This window comes from Salvelinus sp. IW2-2015, linkage group LG4q.1:29 (genome assembly GCF_002910315.2).
Source record: "Salvelinus sp. IW2-2015 linkage group LG4q.1:29, ASM291031v2, whole genome shotgun sequence".
Taxonomy (NCBI): domain Eukaryota; kingdom Metazoa; phylum Chordata; class Actinopteri; order Salmoniformes; family Salmonidae; genus Salvelinus; species Salvelinus sp. IW2-2015.
Genome location: NC_036842.1, coordinates 40,401,230 through 40,427,031, shown reverse-complemented (window position 1 = coordinate 40,427,031; position 25,802 = coordinate 40,401,230). Strand labels below are relative to the sequence as shown.

The window sequence follows — 25,802 nt, the reverse complement described above, 5'->3', positions numbered from 1 at the left end:
CGTCAGCAGCCATGAGCTGTTTGTAATCCAGAACTGCCCCTCAGTCCAGAGCTGTCTCTCTGTCCGGAGCTGCCCTTCAGTCCGGAGTTGCCCTTCTATCCTGAGCTACCTTTCTATCCTGAGCTACCTCTCTATCCTGATCTATCCCTCTGTCCTGAGCTACCTCTTGTCCTGAGCTACCTGGTCCCGGAGCTGTCCTTTATCTTGGTGTTGTCCCTTAAATTAGGTGGGGGAAATAAGAGGTGGTCTGATAGGGGGTAGACGTAAGCTGGGATTGACTATGGTGGGGTGGGGACCTCGCCCAGAGCCTGAGCCACCACCGTGGTCAGATGCCCACCAGACCCTCCCTAGACTTTCTGCTGGTGCCCCCGGAATTCGCACCTTGGGGGGGGGTTATGTCACGTTCCTGACCTGTTTTCTGTTAGTTTTATGTGTTAGTTGGTCAGGACGTGAGTTTGGGTGGGCATTTCTATGTTTTCTGTTTCTATGTTGGTTTTGGGTTGCCTGGTATGGCTCTCAATTAGAGGCAGGTGTTTGACGTTTCCTCTGATTGAGAGTCATATTAAGGTAGGCTGTTCACAATGTTTGTGTGTGGGTGGTTGTCTCCTGTGTCTGTGTCGATGTTACACCATACGGGACTGTTTGCGGTTTGTTCGTTTCATGTAGTCTGTTCCTGTTATTTGCGTTCTTCACGTTATATGTAAGTTCGTCGTTTCAGGTCTGTCTACATCGTTTGTTGTTTTATTAGTTATCAAGTATAGTTCGTTTTCGTCTGGTTTGTTTGTTTAATAAATCAAGTCATTTCACTACGCTGCGCCTTGGTTTAATCCCTGCTCCTCCTCTTCGGATGAAGGGGAGGAGGAACGCCGTTACACTCCTAGAGTGTGCGGCTCTCCTTTATTTTCATACTTACTGATAATACCATATCAATTTTCTCATCTACAGCGCATGCGGAAAGTATTCAGACCCCTTCACTTTTCCCTCATCAATCTACACACAACAGCCCATAATGACAAAGCAATAACAGTTTTTTAGAAATGTTTGCTAATAAAAAAAAAATTAAAAAAATGAAATATCACATTGACATAAGTATTCAGACCCTTTGCTCAGTACTTTGTTGAAGGTCCTTCGGCAGCGATTACAGCCTTGAGTTCTTTGGGGTATGATGATACTAGCTTGGCACACCTGTATTTGGGGAGTTTCTCCCATTCTTCTCTGCAGATCTTCTCAAGCTCTGTCAAGTTGCCTGGGGAGTTTCGCTGCAAAGCTATTTTCATATCTCTCCAGAGATGTTCGATCGCGTCCAATTCCGGGCTCTGGCTGGGCCACTTAAGGACATTCAGAGACTTGTCCCGAAGCCACTCCTGTGTTATTTTGGCTGTGTGCTTAGGGTCGTTGTTCTGTTGGAAGGTGAACCTTTGCCCCATTCTGAGGTCCTGAGCTCTCTGAACCAGGTTGTCATCAAGTATCTCTCTGTACTTTGCTCTGTTCTTCTTTCCCTCGATCCTGACTAGTCTCCTAGTCCCTGATGCTGCCATCACCATGATTCACCGTAGGGATGGTTCCAGGTTTCCTCCAGACATGACTCTTTGCTTTCAGGCCAAAGAGTTCAATCTTGTTTCTTGTGGTCTGTCCTATGGACGCCTTTTGGTCAAATCCAAGCGGGATATCATGTGTCTTTTATTGAGGAGTGGCTTCTGTCTGGCCACTCTACCATAAGGCCTGAATGGTGGAGTGCTCTCCTTTTGGAAGGTTCTCCCATCTCCAAAGAGGAACTCTGGAGCTCTGTCAGAGTGACCATTTGGGTTCTTGGTCACCTTCCTGACCAAGGCCCTTCTCCCCGATTGCTCAGTTTGGCTGGCAGCCAGCTCTAGGAAGTCTTGGGGATTCCAAACTTCTTCTATTTAAGAATGATGGAGGCCACTGTGTTCTTGGGGATCTTCAATAGAGCAGAAATATGTTGGTACCCTTCCCCAGATCTGTGCCTCGACACAATCCTGTTTCAGAGCTCTGCGGACAATTCCTTCGACCTTATGGCTTGGTTTTTCCTCTGACATGCAATGTCAACTGTGGGACCTTATATGGACAGGTGTCAGGCTTTCCAAATCATGTCAAATAAATTGAATTTACCACAGGTGGACTCCAATCAAGTTGTAAAAACATCTCAAGGATTATCATTGGAAACAGGATGCACCTGTGCTCAATTTTCATTCTCATAGCAAAGTGTCTGAATACGTATGTAAATAAGTCATGTTCTTTATTTTTTATACATTTTCAAACATTTCTAAAAAACAGTTTGCACTGTCATTATGGGGTAATGTGTGTAGATTGATGAGGAAAATGTTTTATTTAATACATTTTAGAATAAGGCTGTAATGTAACAAAATGTGGAAAAAGTCAAGGGGTCTGAGTACTTTCCGAGTGTACTATATAAAAAGGATCATAAAATAACCAACCAACATTAACTCTTGAACCAGTCAAGCTAGACAGACCAAACCAACTTTTTCATGTTCAGGCAATTCTAACTTCAAATTCATAAATGTTTGTTTTGTTCCTCAAAACGCAAAATGTCGCTCAAACAGAAGCGGGAACTAAAAAAGAGACCCTGATCAACAACCAAAACTAAACAAGTGAGGTTTTAGGAGGGGTTCTGAAAGACACTTTGGGGATTTCCAAAGAAAGTTCACTATGGACAAAACCCACACCAAACTTAAAGACAGAAAGCAAACTAAGAATGTGTAGCAAAACAAAATCAGGGAAATCAGATAAAGGATTGTTTGTCTAGAAAGAAAAATATGGAGAGATTAAAAAAAAGGTGCTAACCATACACATCTATCTAGACAACTGGAGCACTGGAATAGTCTGGAGATGTMTTGGGTCATTGTCCTGTTGAAAAACAAATGATAGTCCCACTAAGCACAAACCAGATGGGATAGCATATCCCTCTTAAGTGTGCCTTGAATTCTAAATAAATCACAGACAGTGTCACCAGCAAAGCACCCCCACACCATCACACCTCCTCCTCCATGCTTCACAGTGAGAACCACACATGCAGAGATCATCCGAAACCAAAAATCTCAAATTTGGACTCATCAGACCAAAGGACAGTTTTCCACCGGTCTAATGTTCATTGCTTGTGTTTCTTGGCCCAAGCTAGTCTCTTCTTATTACTGGTGTCCTTTAGTAGTTGTTTCTTTGCAGAAATTCGACCATGAAGGCCTGATTCATGTAGTCTCCTCTGAACAGTTGATGTTGAGATGTGTCTGTTTCTTGAACTCTGTGAAGTATTTTTTTGGTCTGGAAACTGAGGTGCAGTTAACTCTAATGAATTTATCCTCTACAGCAGAGGTAACTCTGGGTCTTCCTTTCCTGTGGCGGTCCTCATGAGAGCCAGTTTCATCTTAGCGCATGATGGTTTTTGCGACTGCACTTGAAGAAACTTACAAACTTATTGAAATTTTCCAGATTTACTGACCTTCAATGTCTTAAAGTAATGACTGTCATTTCTCTTTGCTTATTTTAGTGTTTCTTGCCATAATATGGACTTGGTCTTTGACCAAATAGGACTGTCATCTGTATACCACCCCTAGATTGTCACAACGCAGCTGATTAGCTCAAACGCGTTAAAAGGAAAGAAATTCCACAAATTAACATGCACATCTGTTAATTGAAATGCATTCCAGGTGACTACCTCATGGAGCTAGAGACACCAAACCAAATGTCACATGTTTAGGCTAAGGTTAAAATGTGTATCAACTATAATTATATAAATGTGCACACATTTGCATAAAATAAATCACTAACACTAATTATTAAACTGTTCAAGCTAGAGATATTAAAGCAATTTCCTCATGTTTAGGCTATCATAACTTTAATTCTTAAAAATGTTTACCAACTATAATTCTATAAATTAATTATAATAATATATTTGCATAAAATAACCAACCCACAGTAACTCTTGACCCATTCAAGATAGAGACACCAAACCAACATTTTCATGTTCATGCTATCCTATGTTCAAATTCTGAAAACCTTTCATTTACTATAACCATATTACATTGCACACATATGCATAAAATAACCCTCCAACAGTAACTCTTGAACCATTCAAGCAAGAGACTCCAAACCAACGTTCTCATGTTCAGGCTATCCTAAATTTGTTTATTAACTATACTTATAAAAATGTGCACAACTCTGCATAAAGTAAATCACCAACAGTAACTCTTAAACCCTTCAAGCTAAAGTTACTAAACCAACGTCCTAATTTTCAGTTCTATCCTAACTTCAAATCCGTGAACACTTTAATCAACTATAATTAGTATAAATTAGCATAAAATGACTCACAACCAGTAACGCTTGAACTATTCAAGCTAGAGACACCAAACCAACTACCACATGTTCAGGTTATCTTAACTTCCAATTCTTAAAAACATTGATCATATATAAGTATTACAATTGCATAAAATAACTCACCAACAGTAACTCTTGAATCATTCAAGCTAGAGACACCAAACCAAATTTCACATGTTTAGGCTATGCTAAATAAAAATTATTAAAAATGTTTATCAACTACAATTATATAAATGGGCATACATTTGCATAAAATAACCAACCAACAGTAACTCTTGAATCGTTCAAGCTAGAGACACCAAACCAAATTTCACATGTTCATTATAGCCTATGTTCACATTCTGCAACCCTTTCATCAACTATAACCATATACAGTGGGTTGCGAAAGTATTCACCCCCTTGGAATGTTTCTTATTTTGTTGCCTTACAACCTGGAATTGTAAAATTTTGTGAAAAAAACCCAATGACAGAACCAATAATCTGTCATTTCCCAAATGGAAACAAAGGGCCCCTGTATGGAGAGCTAGGGCTTATACTGGAGAAAGAATGTGTGTGTGTGTGGCTGGGGTTTGTACTGATGCCTTGTCTGGGAAACTCCTCAAGTCCAAACTTTTCCCATACACTCTTTGTGGAGGTGTGTGTGTGTGTATATATGTATGTGACAAATCGCTGCATCTGAGGTCCATCCAACACATCCACAGGGGTGCAGTGGTCCACTGTGGGGGATGGAATGAGTACAAGAGGTTCTGAGAAGGGGGCATGGAGTCTTCAAAAACACAACGGAACCAAAGTAAATGGCCAGTGGTAATAGGACCAAAGGAGGTCTGAGACAAGGGGGTCCGAAATATTGAGGGCTGTGTTTGTTTGTGTCTGTCTGTCTGTCTGTGTACGTGTGCATGTGTGAGTGAGAGTTCGAGTTGAGGGGACTTGGGACCTCAAGGAAAGTGGGAAAAGAGTCTTCTAGCTACCCTTTCTCTGTCTCATTCTCTCCTTATCTAGCTCTTTTTCTCCATAACTCTGACACMGAGTGAATGCTAATATTCACTATTCACCCCAACAAACCTCCAAATGAACCAAGACATGGGTCATGTTCATTCGGCACCAAATGGAAGAAAACTGACAGAAGAGGGACCTGGTGGATTTGTCCAACCAATAAGAAAAGTACATTTTCATTCTCCTCTGCAAAATGTTGCTAAGCATTTAAAACATTGTGTCCCCTAATAAACAAGACCGAGGTCTATTTGTGCTTGATGACACAGTTTTTTTTATTTGTGGTTACTTTTGTGTATATTCATATTAAGGGAACTTTAACATCAGTCCAACACACTCAATCGCCTCCTCAGGGCAATGCTATACATAAGAAATGGCGGAACGAATGTCACGCCCTGACCATAGAGAGCTTTTTATTCTCTATGTTTGTTAGGTTGGGGTGTGACTAGGGTGTGCCATCTAGGTGATTATGTTTCTATGTTGGCCAGGTATGGTTCCCAATCAGAGGCAGCTGTTTGTCGTTGTCTCTGATTGGGGATCATATTTAGGCAGCAATTTCCCCTTTGTGCTTTGTGGGATCTTGTCTATGTAGAGGTCCCTGTTAGCACTATTGTTAGCGTCACGTTTCGTTTTGAGATATTTTGTTTTGCTGTGAGTTTCACCTCGTAATAAAAAGATGTGGAACCCAGATCACGCTGCGCTTTGGTCCAGTTATTCTAACGATCGTGACAACGAAACAAAAAAAAACATACATTTATATATTACAGGGATATATTTTCCCCCATATTATTAACAAGGGAGATGTACCTGTCCATAGTGGTTTATTAGGAAAGGGAATTGTACTTACAATCTCATGTTAAATAACAAACAACAATTTTGTCTGTCATTGTTTCTTGTCGCTTCAATTTCCGCCTAACCTTGCTGCCTCCCCTTCCCTTTTTAAAAGGACCACAATGGAAATAAGCTTTTAAGCTATATTGTGTTATCCTTGATGATTAAAAAACTTGTATGTGGAGGCATCACCGGCTGAAGCGCCCTTATGTATTTTTAAAAACAAATGGTCTAATAAATTCAATCAATCAACCTCTCCTCAATTTCTCCTCGCACACCTTCAGGATTAAGACGAAGCTGTGTTTTTCATTCTGCGATTTTTCAGCCCATTCTCCTTTATTATATATAAGATGGATTGGTCATTCATGTAAGAAAAATATCCAGATTATACTATAATATGTACCATATTATCTGCATGGTACACCTACTGCAAATCATGTATTCCAAATCTACTCAAACATAATTCACAAAAGCTGAAAAATTATGATTTCCATTGCTGTGAAGATACAGTCATTCTGTTGTGGAATTAATAAATTGTATTACGTTGTATGATAACATTTGACCCCTATGTGTGTTACAATATTTGTCAATAAAAAAGAAAGAAAGAAAAAAAGTTTTACAATTTTGGGGAACCAAACTAGACATAATGACATAATGCTGGACAGTGACTGGGGTTTACATTTTCTKTGTAGCTTGAGTTAAAATGCATTCCATTCCAAAATACTTATCTTTCCCTTCCGTCAGTGTACACGCCGAGATTGGCTTGTCATAACATATGTTTCAAAGCCAGTCTTCTTTCTGACACACTCTGATGTAAAGTTACTCCTGATTCTCAAAACTGTCGATAAAAGTTTGCTGCCGGGGAGAGATAAAAAGTTACGTTCACACACGCGCACGCACACGTTTGTGCACAAACTAACAAACTAACAARCACACACCTCCCCCAGCAGAGAATACTGTTCAATCAAGGATATGACAAAAAGCACAACACATAGATAAACCAGAAACCCACACTGACTTTTCTCACCAACATCCTTATCCCCATACACAGCTCATCTTAGCTTCAGCCCTGTAATGCGTGTCATAAGGGGAGAAAGATGTACAGCTAGGGAGAGGGGTTAAATCTAAAAACAAATCAGCTTTGGGGCTGGTTTTGAAATCAAATGTTTTATTTATTTTCTATTTTACTAGTCAGTCAGTTAAGAACAAATTCTTATTTACAAAGACGGCCTACCCCGGCCAAACCCTAACTCAGACAACACTGGGCCAATTCTGCGCCGCCTTCTGCGCCGTCCTAATCACAGCTGGTTGTGATACAGCCTGGAATTGAACCAGGGTCTGTAGTGACGCCTCTAGCACAGAGATGCAGTTGGCCTTAGACCGCTGCACCAGTCAGGAGCCCAAATCAATCAAGAGAGGAGTCAGGGGTAACTYAAACTCAACATAGCTGCCGAAACATGTGTGTCAACATAAATGGGTGTATGGAAAGCGAACAGCTAATTGGGCAGATTTGTTACCATTTAAGACAGTTTTTTGTTACACCCGCGAGGATAGCGGGTTCAATCTCAGTGCTAGTCACTCGTTTTTTTTCTAAAAATGTTCTTCCTAGAGCTGGACGCCCGGGCCACACTGAGCAATCGGGGCAAAGGGCCTTGGTGAGGAAGGTGACCAAGAACCCGATGGTCACTCTGACAGGGCTCTAGAGATCTTTTGTGGAGATGGGAGAACCGTCCAGAAGGGCAACCATCTCTGCAGCACTCCACCAATCAGGCCTTTCTTGTAGAGTGGCCAGACGGAAGCCACTCCTCAGTAAAAGGCACATGACAGCCCGCTTGGAGTTTGCCAAAAGGCACCTAAAGACTCTCAGACAATGAGAAACAAGATTCTCTACTTTCTTTAACCCGATCAAACATCTCTGGAGATACCTGAAAATAGCTGTGCAGCAAAGCACCCCATCCAACCTGACAGAGCTTGAGAGGATCTACAGAGATAAATGGGGAAAAACTCCCCAAATACAGGTGTGCAAAGCTTGTAGCGTCATACCCAAGAAGACTCGAGGCTGTAATCGCTGCCAAAGGTGCTTCAACAAAGTACTGAGTAAAGGGTCTAAATACTTACGTAAATGTGATATTTCAATAATAATTCTAAAAAGCTATTTTTGCTCTGTCATTATGGGGTATTGTGTGTAGATTGATGAGTGGAAAATAATATTTGAATACATATTTGAATAAGGCTGTAACCTAACAAAATGTGGAAAAAGTCAATGGGTCTAAATTATTTCAGAATGCAGTGTGTATATAATACTATCTGAAAAAAAATAAGACCAAAACAGATGTTATCCAAATTACAGTTAATTATKATTTCTGTAAAACTAAAATGTATTTTTTCCTCTTAATAATGTGCAGGTCTTTCCAATGTAAAATCCACATACTGCACCAGTCAAAAGTTTGGACACACCTACTCATTCCAGGGTTTTTCTTTATTTTGACTATTTTCTACATTGTAGAATAATAGTGAATACATCGAAACTATGAAATAACACAAATAGTATCATGTAGTAAGCAAAGTAGTGTTAAACAAATCAAAATATATTTTATATTTGAGATTCTTCAAAATAGCCACCCTTTGCCTTGATGACATGCAAACCCATAGACAAACTGGACATTGGTCCGTCCATCTGTCAGTTGGTCTGTGGGTGTGTGCGCGCGCGTGGCGCGCTTGTGTGCATGTTTGTGTGTCAGACCACAACACTGCCCACTGACAGAACTAGCCCTACTGTCTGCTATCTTACCACTAACCTCGCTACACTCTGAACACTGCGTTATCTTGTCAATCCAGAGCATAAAACAAATGGTGAATGGATTGCACTTGTACAATATCCAAAATATAGAAGAGTGGAGATGGTAAGCGACTAATGGTGTCTCGATGATGCCGTGCAGAGTTGATGGGTGCTGGTGTGATGGGATAGGGAAACATGGTCAAACACATTCAAATGGTGTGTGTGCTGTATGTGTGTGTCTGTGCGTGGGTGTGGTTGTGTGTGTACCTCTGTTCCTGTGTGTTTGTGTACCTCTGTCCGTGCTGTGTCATGTCGATGGCCCTCCTGGCGGGTACGGGGGAGCCTCCGTCTGTGACACTCAGCACCTCCATAGACTTCCTCTCCGGTCTCTTTTTGCCATGGCGGTTCAGCATGGGGGAGTCCACACGCTTCCTGGGGGGGTCTGAGGAGAGGAGGGGGAGTGAGACATAGAGAGGGGAGAAAGGATATATATAGATAGAGAGAGAGAAGATCACACACTAGCTACAGTGCAGTTTGACAGTCAAGCACGTGTGTTAGCGGACACTCAATCCTCTCCCTGGTTCCCCAGTCATTCCATGTATTTGATATATTCCAGAGCTAGCACACCTGATTTAACTTAACTAATTATCAAGCCCTTGACGAGCTGAATCAGGTGGGGAGGGCTTCTTCTCATAGTGCTTGGTTTTCATATATTTCCGTGAGTTGACACAGACGATTCCCCGTCAACATAGATTTTACAACTGCTTGTGACTTTGGGGCTTGGTCATTTTATTTTACCAATCTCGTTGCGTGGCGGCAGGTTCTGGTCCTCGTGGCTGGGGTACCTCTCCTTACGGTCCAACAGCAGGAAGTAGATCATCTTCTCCTGGTTATCTCTGCAGAGCAGAAGAAAGACGACAAAAGGGGGATTGATCTGAGTAAAAAAGTGGGGGATCAGGTTGGTTGATACTACATAAACCAAAGCGAATAGTTTATAGCTAATAGCAGCCAATAATCTCAATGGAGCAACTGTCACTCCTTTAAAGACTTCATGCTCCATGACAGCCGAAAACATACTTTATATTACCTCACTAGACACCGATAAAATTATGAATGTTCAAACAAGCAAAAGTCGTACCTTCTCTTTTGAGAAGAACTGGGTTGGAACAACGTTCAGCAACAACAACAACAACCAAACCTTAAGCAAATATAAATAAAAATAAAAAACAAAAATTAAGATTGGTTTCTTTTATACATAGAAATAAATCCTGCATCTCTTTGGAAGTAGAAGGACGTTTGTTCAAGCAACTCTTCTCCCAGTACTTGATTATGGTGATACAATCTACAGTACTTGCATGCGCAGCCTCTGCTTTAAACCCTTTAGGTTCAGTCTATCATTCAGCACTGCATTTTATCACTGGGGACATTTTTCGTACACATCACTGCATTTTCTATAGCTCTGTTGACTGGGAGTCTCTGACTACCAGAAGGGCCCAGCACTGGCTACTTTTTGTATATACAGTGGTTCTTCAGAGACTCCCCCACTACCTCCGCTTGTGTATTAACTGGACATCTAGCAATTTTCAGACCTGTTCTCTGGACTGGCTGGTTCTGGAGGTCCCAAGGGTCTCCACTGACCTGGGGAAAAATTATTAAAAATTTTATGTCCCCAGCTCATGGAATAACCTACAGGCCACTTTGAAATTATACTCGCTTGTCTCCATTGGACAGTTTAGATCGAGTGTAATGACGGTGAGATGTGATAGTTATGTATGTTTTATTTAATCGTGTTGTGTTTATTGTGTTAATATTATTTATTGTATGTTCATGTTTCACAGGGCTCCCTTGCAAATGACACCCTGTATAAATCAAAGTAAAGAAAATAAAAGAATATACAGTACCAGTCAAGAGTTTGGACACACCTACTCATTCAAGGGTTTTTCTTTATTTTTACTATTTTCTACATTGTAGAATAATAGTGAAGACATCAAACCTATGAAATAACACATATGGAATCATGTAGTAAACGAAAAAGTGTTGAACAAATCAAAATACATTTTATATATCTTTTTTTAAACCTATCCTTTGACCTCATGTCTTGGTTTTTGCTCTGACAAGCACTGTCAACTGTGGGACCTTATATAGACAGGTGTGTGCCTTTCCGAATCATGTCCAATCAATTGAATTTACCACAGGTGGACTCCAATCAAGTTGTAGAAACATCTCAAGGTTGATCAATGGAAACAGGATTCACCTGAGCTCAATTTCAAGTCTCAAAGCAAAGGGTCTGAATACTTATTCAAATAAAGTATTTCTGTTTTTATTTTTATACATTTGCAAAAATGTCTAAAACCCTGTTTTCGCTTTGTCATTATGGGGTATTGTGTGTAGATTGATGAGGGAATTTAATACATTTTAGAATAGGGCTGTGATGTAACAAAATGTGGAAAAAGTCAAGGGGTCTGAATACTTTCCGAATGCACTGTATATGTATATATATTTTAAATTCAGCCACTCCAAGCTCATTACGTACAAAGTCTTCAATGCACATTGAGTTAATTCATCTATCAATTTCACGCATGTCTTTTTGAAACACAATTGGCACATTGAAACAGCTCCAGCAATGACCATATAACAGTTAAATAAAAATAATCAGAAAATGTATTGATTTAGGGGACTTTGAGCGATTCTGTGTCAGGCCCTGATCTGTTTCACATGTCCTTGTGATTGTCTCCACCCCCTCCTGGTGTCGCTTATTTTCCCTGGTGTATTTATCCCTGTGTTTCCTGTCTTGTATGTTCAAGTCAACCAGCGTGTTTTTCCCGTGCTCCTGCTTTTCTATTTTCTTTTACTAGTCTTCCCAGTTTTGACCTTTGCCTGTTTTTCTGGACTTCATTCCTGCCTGCCTGACCATTCTGCCTGCACTGACCTCGAGCCTGCCTGCCATTCTGTACCTCTGGAACTCTGAACAGGTTTTGACATTTTGCCTGTCCACGACCATTCTCTTGCCTACCTCTTTTGGATTGTTAATAAACATCTTGGACTTTAACCATCTGCCTCCTGTGTCTGCATCTGGGTCTCGCCCTGTGCCCTTATATTCTGGACCTGTTCTGACATTTCCATGTACAGAATGCTCTGTGAACGGTGCAACATCAAATGCTGTACACTCGGCGAAAGAGCTCAGTGTCCTGTTTCAGATGCCACTCTACGCTCGTAGCTGAAATGGAGTATGTGAAATCTGACTCCTCATTTGCATAGGAAGCGACAAGTCACATTTTCTGGCCTATCCAGACGAAGGATCGATTCGCTGTGAAACTCAGAGCCCCGGTTGTAATATGGCATATAAAACGGAAGGGTCTGGGGAATGCGGCGATAGATTGAAGACCTGCAACTTCAGCTAAAAAAAGAAAAGAAGAATAAATGCAATTAACGCTTCCGACTTTCTTTTGCTTTCAGACCCAGAGGAGGAGAGATAGAGCGGCGAGATGATAAGAATAGCAGAGAGGAGAGAAGGGAAATAAAATAAAGGAAAGAGTAAGGAAAGAGAGGAGAGGACGGAGGAAAGGGTGAGAAACGAATGAGAGAGGGCAAATAAGAAAATGGGAGAGAAAGGAAAATGAAGAGGAGAGATAACAGAAAACTGAAGTGCACTTCAAATGTGAAATAAGTCACTTTAGGGATGCTGCATGGGCCCTTCACAGCGAATCATAACTGAACCTTCAGATAAGCATACTGAAACCTTCACAGACCCTTAGGGAGGTCGTAGGTAACACAATCTCAACACACAACRCCTTCCCTAAAGGCATCGCCACTTTGCTTTATTTGTGACGCTCTAAAATGCTCCAACAGTGAAACAAGCACACACACACACTACACTCTCTCTATCACAAATGCTTAAAGGTATTCGCATGAGCACAAACACACACATTCACACTATCTCTCTATCTCCCGCGTGCACTCACACACACACAAACCCTGCAGTGCAGAAACAGTGTGACCCAGGAGCTTGTCACGCGGAGGTGTGCAGCAGGTGGTATAAGCACTGCTGCCAAAGTCATGTGATAACAGCAAAGCGATGTATGTCTGCTGACATCCAAAGCAACAGGTTCAAAGGATTTCATAAGAACCCAAGGCCTCTGGAGCTTAGAGACAATCCCCCTCTCCCCCTTCCCTTTCTCCCTCTCCTCCGCTCACCTTCCACAATGTTCACACCTCCATTCACCAACCTTCCCTCTTTCGCCTCTCCTCTGCCTTCTATGCTCATGTCCTTATAGGCCTCTCCTCTCTTCTTCTGTCCTTTCTCGCTCTTATGTCCCTTCTCATTTTGTACCATCCACCACCCTATCATCTCATCTAATCTTGTCTCCTTCCTCCATCCACCTTTCTCTGATCTTCTTTCCCCCGCTGTTCTCCCACCATATCCTAATTTGTCCTCCCTCCCTCCCTCACTTCTCCCACCTCCATCCTTTCTCACTCCCTCTTCCCCATCCCTTCCATCCGTCTTTCCTCACTCTCTCCCGCCCCCCTTTGTTCCACCCTCCTTGCCCCCCCCTTCCTCCCTCCTCACCCCTCCATCCATCCCTCGTTCACTACTCACTCGTCCGAGAGCAGGTCCTTCATCAGTTTGTTCTTGTCTCTGAAGCAGCCCAGAGAATGCATGCTGTCCAGTACATCCGGATCTATGTCGTCTGTAGAGGGCAGTCTCCGTATAGCCACCTTCCTGGGAACAGGCTGCTCTGGTTCGGGTTCATTCTTACCCCCTCTGAGGAAACAGCATAGTGGGTAGTTTTAGTATAGTGGTGAGTGTTGCCACTTGGTACACGGGAGTCCAGAGTTCAATTCCCTGCTCCTTTATGGTGCATAAAGGTGCATAAAAGTGCATAAAGCTCCTTTATGGTGCATAATTCCCTGCTCCTCTATGGTGCAATTCCCTGCTCCTTTATGGTGCACCGCCTTTGACAAGAGCTGGTCAAAGTAGAGTACTATATAGGGAATATGGTGCCACTTGGGATGCAAAGCAAACAAATTTACATCAATAAGTGATTTACCCGAATACAAAGGTCATGTGCAAAATTAAGATTAGGAAAATATTGGAGGACTACGGTCGCAAYATTTCAGTAACTTTCCCAAAATTCCCAGGTTTCCCAGAAATCCCAGTTGGATCCAAGAATCAGATGAGAATCCGGAATCCTTTAACCTTTTCACACGTGAGTTTCAAATATCTCTAATGGTCCCCAAGCGTGAATCTTTTAAAAATTTATTTTTTTGATYATATAATTTACAAAAAAACTGTTAATGATTTTTTTTTACACCAAATACAAACATACATATACGAACATCAATTTACAGACGCACACAAACAATGACTACATCTCATCTGCCCAGATCCGCATGCTCACACCCCCATTCCTATTGCCTGCATTATTGTTTGCCTTAAAATGGCCTTAAATTGTACCAATTTATTTTTCTCTGTCTCGCAGGTCACCAATGCTATTTCAATATTTCAATAATAAATCATATGTTTTTTCCATTGTGTTAATGATGGTGGATTAAATGATTTCCACGTTTTTAGTATACGTTTCTCAAGATGAGTGATGAGAAGAGAATCGTCCAGTCCATTGGGTATCTCACTACACCCCCATATGCTATGTCTTAAAATATGCAGACAGATGGATTAAAAGTACGTTTACATTGTAATACTTCTGACAGCCAACTTTCTAGCTCCGCCCACAACTTTTGGACTTCATAGCATTCCCAGAAGGCATGGGTTATTGAGTCATTGTTCTTTTTACACTTAAAACATGACCAGAGAATCTTGTTTCTCATGGTCTGAGAGTCCTTGAGGTGCCTTTTGGCCGACTCCTCTTTAAATGTTCAAGAATTATAATTTGTTTATGTACATTGACTCTTGCAAGAAAACCACATCTGCTAACAACATCTGCTGACTTTAAGTGTTCGAGAACCATATGCTTTTTTACCCCATCATGYAGCCCATGCACAATCCATGTGATAAGTTGGATTTTGTTGTTCTTTACTTGTATAGAATCAAAGTTAATCTTATCTGTTCCATCTATCATTGAAGAACTAAGTCATTTTTCGCGGATATGGTATATGAGAGCGGTGGGCATTCCTTAGAATGGGATCATCATAGTATAAATTCATAGTTATTTTAAACATTACATATATATAGAGTGTGTGGGCATGTGGGCTGAGCAGACGTGTATCAAAACACAAAAAAAATGCACAGAAAAACGAAATAAAGCAAAGTACGTCTTTGTACTATGGATTTTTAGCGCCAACTCCTCACCTGATGTAACAAAAATAGATATGTGGAAACATACATTGTACATACATTTGAAGAAAGACCACTTAAATTGGTTTGTTTTACCTTATAAATTAAAGTATAGTGGCTGGTGGGGGTGTACTTGGGGTGAAATGGGATGAGTGGAGGCCCCACGCACACCCCAGAAAGAGTGTCTGATGCCCTCCCAGTCACGCCATCCCAATTCTAGATTAATCAATTAAAATTTCTCTACCATTAGCAATGTCTCCAATGTCGTTTTAAATAATTTTTGCAATATGTAAAACCGGCCTCACAACTACAAACCAAGTGTAACCACACAAGCCCAGGACCTCCACTTCCGGCTTCTTCACCTGCGTGCTCGTCTGAGATCATTCACCTGGACAGCTGATGAAACTGTAGGTTTGCACAACCGAATCATTTCTGTACAAACTGTCAGATGGCCTTTTGTCAGAGATTTGTGTAGTTCTGAGTACTGTCTCAAAAGACCAAAATCCGTAATAAATTCCTGGCAACTGGCCTCTGAACCTTCAAAATGCTTAATAACGTGGACCTATGCAACCGAGGACACTCAACTGAGGCACAGGGAAGCCTAAATGCGTCCCAAACAAAGACACTGCACCAACTAAGACCATTGAGGATACATCCAACTCTGCCACATTGAAGGCTCTGAATCAACAAACGTTGATGCAGGCAATGGTCAAACAAGCAGTTAAGGAATCACTGGAGGAACTGCTTTCGGGAGAAATTAAATCACTTAAGGATATGGTGGAAGTTTCCAACACATCTATCTTAATACTCTCAAACTACCATGTTTCAGGTATGACCAAGATGCAGACAGTGTCGAAGAAACAAGTTTATTTATAATACAGGGGCAGGCAAATGACAGGTCAAAGGCAGGCAGGGGTCAGTAATCCAGAGAGGGAGCAAAGGGTACAGAACGGCAGGCAGGCTCAGGGTCAGGGCAGGCAGAACGGCTAAAACCGGGAAGGACTAGAAAACAACAGGAGCAAGAAACAGAGAGGAGCAGGGGAACAAAACGCAGGTTAGCGCCAGGACTGCTACAGACAACATAGCCACCAACATAGCCAGATGCAGTGAAGCAACTGGGGGAGAAAATTACGTCGCTTGAAGACAAAGAGGACACTGAACATACGTCTGGTGGGCCTGGAAGAAACCGCAGAGGGTTCTGACCGAAAATGTTTTCTTCAGGTGAATCTGCAAAAATGGACACCATTGCTAAAAGGGAGGAAGATTGAAATTCAACGGGCTCACCGAATTTAAAATGGCAATAACCGTAGCCGTCCCTGAGGACCGAGTGGATATTCTACGGGGAACCAGAGCCCTCGAGAGCCCACCAAGACATGGGAGATCCAATCTGGCATTCTACCCAGACTACAGCAACAAAACCACACTGAAGAGGAAGTCCTTCAACCACATCAAACGATAGATTACAGCAAGAGGACTTCCCCGGTTCCTGATATATCCAGCCATCCTGAAGATCAGGAAAAATGGAACACTCCAAGAGTTCCATACTGTGGAAGAAGCAYAGGCATGCCTTGCAGCTGAGGACAACTACAAGAGAAGGAGCCCAGTCATTACTCCAGATTCTCCCCACTGTAGACGGAAGAAACCGACAACTACAGCCCCCCTCTTTCCTTGGATACCCCTTTGCATGAAGGCCCAATTTAACTCGTAAGATGGATACAACAAATGCTAAGCTAACTAGGTAATGTTTATTTGTTATWCAGCGACTGTAACGCAGACGCTGGGGGTCAGGAAGTAAGTACAGGGGGTGAATCTAATACTAAATAGAACAATACAAAACAAGAGTAGCGTCTGGACATGAGAAACATAACTAATACTGCCTGGGGAAAGAACCAAAGGGAGTGACAGATATAGGGGAGGTAATCATAGAAGTAGTAAGTAAACTGGCAAAAATGAGCACCAGAGAGGGGGAGGGGAAGTAGACGTGACAGCGACATAATTTTGTTAATTTGGTATGAGGGGCCTGGTGGATTTGTTAACATGGTTGCTAGCAGTCTGGTTATATCGCTAAGATGCAGCTGGCTGGCATATGGCTTGCTAGCTGAGTTGGCTAGCTGGCTAGGTTAGCTGGCTGGATAATTATTTGGTTCAGGCTACAGACGTTAGCTGGCTAAAATATTTAGCCGTCAGTAAAGCAGTCCAGGGGTAGGGTAAACTTTATGGGGATTAACATACAGAGTGCTCAGCTTGGTATGAACGTGTTCTGTGAAAAGTAATTTTGCCATGTATTCATGTCATGTTGGATAAAAACAAGTGGCTGACATAATGGGACAGGACTTGGGACGTGCATCGCTGTTTTGGATCCTCCTGATTTTTGAGAATTTGAGTTCCTACCAGCCAAAGCGAGCGGTTGAAGCTATAGACTTCCTGTCTTGTGGGTGGTTACTCTTTTTGTTTATTTTATTGTTAAACCCCAGCTGTCAGAGTTTGTTCACAAATATGTATAACGGTGCACAAATATTTTCTCCTGTTTATATTGAAGTAGGTGTTTTTTAATTTAATGTATTGTTTGTTTTTGTCATACACTTATCCATACATTCTATATGACAAAGGTTTTTAATGAACCGTGAGCTCATCTTAATGTTGTTAACCTCTTAGCGCTAGGGGTCAGATTATTATAWWTTTTTTTTWAAATAACGTTCCCAAGGTAAACTGACATTTTCTCTGGCCCAGATCGTAGAATATGCATATAATTTACAGATTAGGATAGAAAACACTCCAAAGTTTCCAAAACTGTCAAAATATTGTCTGTGAGTATAGCAATACTTATTCTGCAGGCAAAAACCTGAGAAAATCTAACCCGGAAGTGATATTAAAAAAATCAAAATCAAAATCTGTGTTTCCTGGCCCGTCTATCCTCCATTTAAAGGGGTATCAACCAGATTCCTTTTCCAATGGCTTCCTCAGGCTGTGACCAGGCTTTAGACATAGTTTCAGGCTTTATTTTGAAAAATGAGCGAGACGTTTCAAAAGTAGTCATGTTGTCCTCTGAATGTTTCCTGCGCGCGAGTGAGGGGCACCCCATTTTCCTTTTCTCTCTTAAAAAATAGGTTATGGTCCGGTTGAAATATTATCGATTATGTTTGTTAAAAACAACCTGAGGATTGATTATAAAAAACATTTGACATGTTTCTACGACCATTGCGGATACTTTTTGGAATTTGTCGAACGGAACAAGGCTTTGGTTTTCTCAACATAATGCGCAACCCAAATGGACATTTTTTGTGTAACTGGGAGTCTCGTGAGTGGTAAGCGATTAATTTTATTGCTTTTCTAACTTTCGTGACCATGCTAATCTGGGGCTAGCTGTTGTAGAATTGATTGATACACTCACAAAAGCTTACATTTCTTTCGCTGTAAAGCATATTTTCAAAATCTGACATGATAGGTGGATTAACAACAAGCTAAGCTGTGTTTTGGTATATTTCACTTGTGATTGCATGATTATAAATATTTTTTGTAATATTTATGCATTTGGCGCCCTGCAATTCTAGCGGTTGTTTAGGAAAGTGATCCCGTAAAAGGGATCCGAAGCGCAGTGAAGTTAAATTCCCATGGTTTAAATTCCGCTATCAAGCGTACCAAATGCTTAGAATACATCAGACGTAAAAACGTTGATATCGCCCTAATACAAGAAACCCACCTAAAACATGCTGATGTCTATAGAATCCAAAACAGATACTTTAAATGTGTTGCTTACTCTTTAGCCACTAACAAAACTAATGGTGTTTTAATATTATTTGATAGAAAACTATGTGTTCAGGTTAAGGCTTCTGATAATGATGATGCAGGACGTTTTGTATTTGTAACTATGGTTATAAATCACTGATTATATGATGTGTGTCGAGATGTGTGTCGTGATTTTACTTTCATTAATCTGATGACTGTTATTTATTTAATCAACTAACTATGTTTAATTGTTACCCGATTAAATGAATCATGTAACAATTAACGTATTATGATTTGGGGCACCACGGAAGAGGTTGTTTAACTTCTCTAGGGTAGGGGGCAGCATTTTCACGTTTGGATGAAAAGCATACCCAAATTCAACTGCCAGCTACTCATCCCCAGAAGATAAGAGATGTATATTGTTAGTCGATTTGGATAGAAAACACTCTGAAGGTTCTAAAACGGTTTGAATCATGTCTGTGAGTATAACAGAACTTATTTAGCAGGCGAAACCCCGAGGACAAACCATTCAGATTWWTTTTTTTCTCCAAGCGACCTGCTTGGAGTTCCTACGGCTTCCACTGGATGTCAACAGTCCTGAGAAATTGGTTGAGGTTATTCCTTTGTGTAATGAAGAAGTACGGCCATCTTGAAGTCGAGTCACTCGATGTGTCCTGTTTGTTAGAGACCAGAAAGCATGCTACACATTTTCCTCCGGTATTGAACACAGATCATCCCGTCTTCAATTTTATCGATTATTAACCTTTTCTCAATAGGGGGGCGCCATTTCGACTTTGTAAAAATTCGTTCCCAAATTAAACTGCCTCGTACTCAATTCTTGCTCGTACAATATGCATATTATTATTACTATTGGATAGAAAACACTCTCTAGTTTCTAAAACCGTTTGAATTATATCTGTGAGTAAAACAGAACTCATTTTGCAGCAAACTTCCTGTCAGGAAGTGAGAAATCAGAAATCGGGCACTCTGTTCCAGGGTCAGTTRATTAATTTGCATGTAATCGCGTGGGCGAGCGGTTCGCTGATGTCAACGTTGTGAACAGAGTGTCCCATGGTTGCAGGGTTTTATGGTATGGGAAGGCATAAGCTATGSACAACGAACACAACTGCATTTCATAGATAGCAATTTGAATGCACAGAGATACTGTGACGAGATCCTGAGGCCCATTGTCGTGCCATTCATCCTCCGCCATCACTCACGGCCCATGTCACTAGGATCTGTACACAATTCCTGGAAGCTGAAAATGTCCCAGTTCTTCCATGGCCTGCATACTCACCAGACATGTCACCCATTGAGCATGTTTGGGATGCTCTGGATTGACGTGTACGACAGCGTTTTCCAGTTCCCGCTAATATCCAGCAACTGCGCACAGCCACAGTCAAAAGAATGATCAACTCTATGTGAAGGAGATGTGTCGCGTTGCCTTAGGCAAATGGTGGTCACACCAGATACTGACTGGTTTTCTGATCCATGCATTTTTTAAAGGTATCTGTGACCAACAGATGCATATCCGTATTCCCAGTCATGTGAAATRCATAGACTATGTCCTAATGAATTTCTTACAAATGACTGATTTCCTTCTATGAACTGTAAGTCAGTCAAATCTTCGAAATTGTTGAATGTTGCGTATCTATATTTTTTCAGTGTATTTGGGGACAATAGAATCTAGATTGTTTTGGGAGAAGGGGGAAAGAATATTGTCTCAACTGTATGTAGCCTTATGTGCTTATCACTTTCTTCTGCTTCTTCCTCTCCTGAGGGCATTGGGATCTCTTTCAACTGGAAAGGTTTCCTGAAGCCTGTTCAGGGCTTCATCAGCGCTTGTGAACTCCATCCTCTGTGTTCCCTTCCATACCCATAGCACTGCAGGGAATCTGAGTTGAGACCTCAAGTGTCTGCCTGATCAGAATGAAATTCTTACGTTTTTTCTTCAGTTTAGCAGACAGATCCTGGACAACTCGAATGGTCTGGCCATGGATTTGAATCTCCTTTCCCACAGTGCCTTCAGAATATTGACTTTGGTCTGATAGTTCCACAGCTTAAAGATTACCATGCGAGGGTACAGTACTTAGTGTTCTTCTGTTTCACACCGGTCCGATGGCGTTGCTCCAGATCCTCAAGTGATACATCCACGCTAAGCTCCTCCGATATCAGCTTGATCACGTAGCTGGGAAAGGTCTCCTTTTCCTCGTCTTCCAGTAGGGACAATATTCTCATATTGTTTTGTCTCATTTGTCTCATTCATTTTTACATCATCCATACATTTGGCTAAAGGACTCTATTAGGACATTTGTCTAATGTTTCTAGGGCYATCCTACTTCAATGGTGTGTTGCTTAAATCCAGGCACCACACTCTCATAAGGTACATTTTTTCCATTGGCGTTGCCCATGCTACGCCAATGGGCCGCACGGTGCATACTGAGTGATTCTGGGACAAGGAGAGCTCTTCTTCAAGGAGTGAATGGTAATTTATTGGGTGCTAGCTCAAAAACCCAACATTAGCACAGATTTCATCAACACGAAGTACAACATTACAAATCTTTTCAGAGATCTGACATAATTAACTTGCTATCTGTAATATCGTATAGCTTTGGAAAAGTGACAGTATGTACTTCCAAGGAAAATAGGCATGTTTCACAACATATACACTGACTATGAGAAGATCTATCTGGGGGATAGGGCTGCTAAGCTAATAGTCACGCAATCTCTTCTCATAGTCAGTGTATATGTTGGGAAACATGCCTATTTTCCCCTTAAAGATGGTGCCGACAGAGAGGGCTGTCTCGCTTCTAGTCCTGAGGAAACTTTGCAGTATTTCGTTTTTTATGTATTATTTCTTACATTGTTAGCCCAGAAAATCTTAAGTGTTATTACATACAGCCGGGAAGAACTATTGGATATCAGAGCGATGTCAACTTACAAGCACTACAACTTTCCCAAAGCGGGTTTTTGGCCGCACCACCCAGGGCATTTGAACTGATTCCAGTGGCCTACCAAAAACAACCCCGCCATAGAAGAGGGAGACAGAACGATCTTCTGGTCAGACTTTGTAGGCGCGCACACCACCCACCGCTTCCGAGTATATTACTCGCTAATGTCCAGTCTCTAGACAACAAGGTAGACGAAATTAGGGCAAGGGTTGCTTTCCATAGAGACATCAGGGATTGTAACATACTCTGTTTCACAGAAACATGGCTCTCTCGGGATATGCTGTCGGAGTCGGTACAGCCACCTGGATTCTCAGTGCGTCGCACCGACAGGAATAAGCATCTCTCCGAGAAGAAGAAGGGTGTATGTTTCATGATTAAACGCTCATGGTGTAATTGTAACAACATACAGGAACTCAAGTATTTTTGTTCACCTTACCTAGAATTCCTCACAATCAAATGCCGACCGTATTATCTCCCAAGAGAATTCTCTTCGCTTATTGTCACAGCCGTGTATATCCCCCTCAAGCCGATACCACGACGGCCCTCAAGGAACTTCACTGGACATTTTGCAAACTGGAAACCATATATCCTGAGGCTGCATTTATTGTAGCTGGGGATTTTAACAAAGCAAATTTGAGAACAAGGCTACCTTAATTCTATCAGCACATCGACTGTAACACTCGCTCTGGAAAAACACTGGACCACTGTTACTCTAACTTCCGCAACGCATATAAGGCCCTCCCCTGCCCTTCTTTCTGCAATCTGACCATTACTCCATTTTGCTCCTCCCTTCCTATAGGCAGAAACTCAAATAGGAAGTACCTGTGCTAAGGACTATTCTGGTCTGACCAATCGGAATCCACACTTCAAGATTGTTTTGATCACGCAGACTGGGAAATGTTCCGGGTAGCCTCAGAGAATAATATCGATGTTTCCTCTGATTCGGTGAGTGAGTTTATAAGGAAGTGTATAGGAGATGTTGTACCCACTGTGACTATTAAAACCTACCCTAACCAGAAATCGTGGACAGATGGCGGCATTCGCGCAAAACTGAAAGTGCAAACCAGTGAATTTAACCATGGAAAGGTGACTAGGAATATGGCCGAATACAAACAGTGTAGTTATTCTCTCCGCAAGGCAATCAAACAAGTGAAATGRCAGTATAGAGACAAAGTGGATTCGCAATTCAACGGCTCAGACACGAGACATATGTGGCAGGATCTATAGACAATCACGGACTACAAAAGAAAAACCAGCCAAGGCCAAGGTCTTGCTTCCAGACAAACTTTGAGGATAATACAGTGCCACCGACACGACCCGCTAAAAAGGACTGTGGGCTCTCCTNTTTATGTATTATTTCTTACATTGTTAGCCCAGAAAATCTTAAGTGTTATTACATACAGCCGGGAAGAACTATTGGATATCAGAGCGATGTCAACTTACAAGCACTACAACTTTCCCAAAGCGGGTTTTTGGCCGCACCACCCAGGGCATTTGAACTGATTCCAGTGGCCTACCAAAAACAACCCCGCCATAGAAGAGGGAGACAGAACGATCTTCTGGTCAGACTTTGTAGGCGCGCACACCACCCACCGCTTCCGAGTATATTACTCGCTAATGTCCAGTCTCTAGACAACAAGGTAGACGAAATTAGGGCAAGGGTTGCTTTCCATAGAGACATCAGGGATTGTAACATACTCTGTTTCACAGAAACATGGCTCTCTCGGGATATGCTGTCGGAGTCGGTACAGCCACCTGGATTCTCAGTGCGTCGCACCGACAGGAATAAGCATCTCTCCGAGAAGAAGAAGGGTGTATGTTTCATGATTAAACGCTCATGGTGTAATTGTAACAACATACAGGAACTCAAGTATTTTTGTTCACCTTACCTAGAATTCCTCACAATCAAATGCCGACCGTATTATCTCCCAAGAGAATTCTCTTCGCTTATTGTCACAGCCGTGTATATCCCCCTCAAGCCGATACCACGACGGCCCTCAAGGAACTTCACTGGACATTTTGCAAACTGGAAACCATATATCCTGAGGCTGCATTTATTGTAGCTGGGGATTTTAACAAAGCAAATTTGAGAACAAGGCTACCTTAATTCTATCAGCACATCGACTGTAACACTCGCTCTGGAAAAACACTGGACCACTGTTACTCTAACTTCCGCAACGCATATAAGGCCCTCCCCTGCCCTTCTTTCTGCAATCTGACCATTACTCCATTTTGCTCCTCCCTTCCTATAGGCAGAAACTCAAATAGGAAGTACCTGTGCTAAGGACTATTCTGGTCTGACCAATCGGAATCCACACTTCAAGATTGTTTTGATCACGCAGACTGGGAAATGTTCCGGGTAGCCTCAGAGAATAATATCGATGTTTCCTCTGATTCGGTGAGTGAGTTTATAAGGAAGTGTATAGGAGATGTTGTACCCACTGTGACTATTAAAACCTACCCTAACCAGAAATCGTGGACAGATGGCGGCATTCGCGCAAAACTGAAAGTGCAAACCAGTGAATTTAACCATGGAAAGGTGACTAGGAATATGGCCGAATACAAACAGTGTAGTTATTCTCTCCGCAAGGCAATCAAACAAGTGAAATGRCAGTATAGAGACAAAGTGGATTCGCAATTCAACGGCTCAGACACGAGACATATGTGGCAGGATCTATAGACAATCACGGACTACAAAAGAAAAACCAGCCAAGGCCAAGGTCTTGCTTCCAGACAAACTTTGAGGATAATACAGTGCCACCGACACGACCCGCTAAAAAGGACTGTGGGCTCTCCTCCATGGCCGAAGTGAGTAAGACATGTAAATGTGTTAACCCTCGCAAGGCTGCCGGCCCAAACGCCATCCCTAGCCGCATCCTCAGAGCATGTGCAGACCAGCTGGCTGGTGTGTTTATGGATATATTCAAACTCTCCCTATCCCAGCCTGCTGTCCCCACATGCTTCAAGATGGCCACCATTGTTCCTGTACCCAAGAATGCAAAGGTAACTGAACTTCTGTCATCATGAAGAACATTCAGAGACAAGTCAAGGATCATATCACCTCCACCTGCTTACTGCCCCAATAGGTCCACAGATGACGCAATCGCCATCACACTGCACACTGCCCTATCCCATCTGGACAAGAATCATTTCTATGCAAGAATGCTGTTCATTGACTATAGCTCAGCATTCAACATCATAGTACCCTCGAAGCTCATCATTAAACTTGAGGCCCTGGYTCTCCTGCGCAATTGGGTCCTGGACTTCCTGACGTGCCGCCCCCCAGGTGGTGAAGGAAGGAAACAACATCTCCACTTCGCTGATCCTCAAAATTGGGGCCCCACAATGGTGCGTGCTCAGCCCCCTCCCGTACTCCCTGTTCACCCATGACTGTGTGGCCATGCACGCCTCCAACTCAATCAAGTTTGCAGACGACACAACAGTATTAAACTTGATTACCAACAATGACGAGACAGGTGAGGGCTCTCGGAGTTGGTGTCAGGAAAATAACCTCTCACTCAATGATCATGGACTTCAGGAAACAGCAGAGGGAGCACCCCCCTATCCAAGTCGACGGGACAGCAGTGGAGAAGGTGGAACGTTTTAAGTTCCTTAGCATACACATCACTGACAAACTGAAATGGTCCACCCACACAGACAGTTTTATTTTTTATTTTTTTATTTCACCTTTATTTAACCAGGTAGGCTAGTTGAGAACAAGTTCTCATTTGCAACTGCGACCTGGCCAAGATAAAGCATAGCAGTGTGAACAGACAACACAGAGTTACACATGGAGTAAACAATAAACAACTCAATAACATGGTAGAAAAAAAGAGAATCTATATACAATGTGTGCAAAAGGCATGAGGTAGGCAATAAATCG

The 25,802-nt window shown here is 42.0% G+C and overlaps 1 protein-coding gene across 1 annotated transcript in view; it reads right to left on the bottom strand.

Moving 5' to 3' along the window:
• The window catches only part of brsk2a (BR serine/threonine kinase 2a), a 463,140-nt gene that overhangs the window by 43,473 nt on the left and 393,865 nt on the right, over positions 1-25,802 (bottom strand). The window contains exons 9-13 of the mRNA XM_070442906.1: positions 24,909-24,931; positions 18,976-18,980; positions 13,548-13,712; positions 9,749-9,846; positions 9,242-9,392 (exon numbers count right to left, since the gene is read on the bottom strand). Of these exons, the coding sequence (XP_070299007.1) occupies positions 9,242-9,392; positions 9,749-9,846; positions 13,548-13,712; positions 18,976-18,980; positions 24,909-24,931 (442 nt within the window). The remainder of the gene's footprint in view (positions 1-9,241; positions 9,393-9,748; positions 9,847-13,547; positions 13,713-18,975; positions 18,981-24,908; positions 24,932-25,802) is intronic.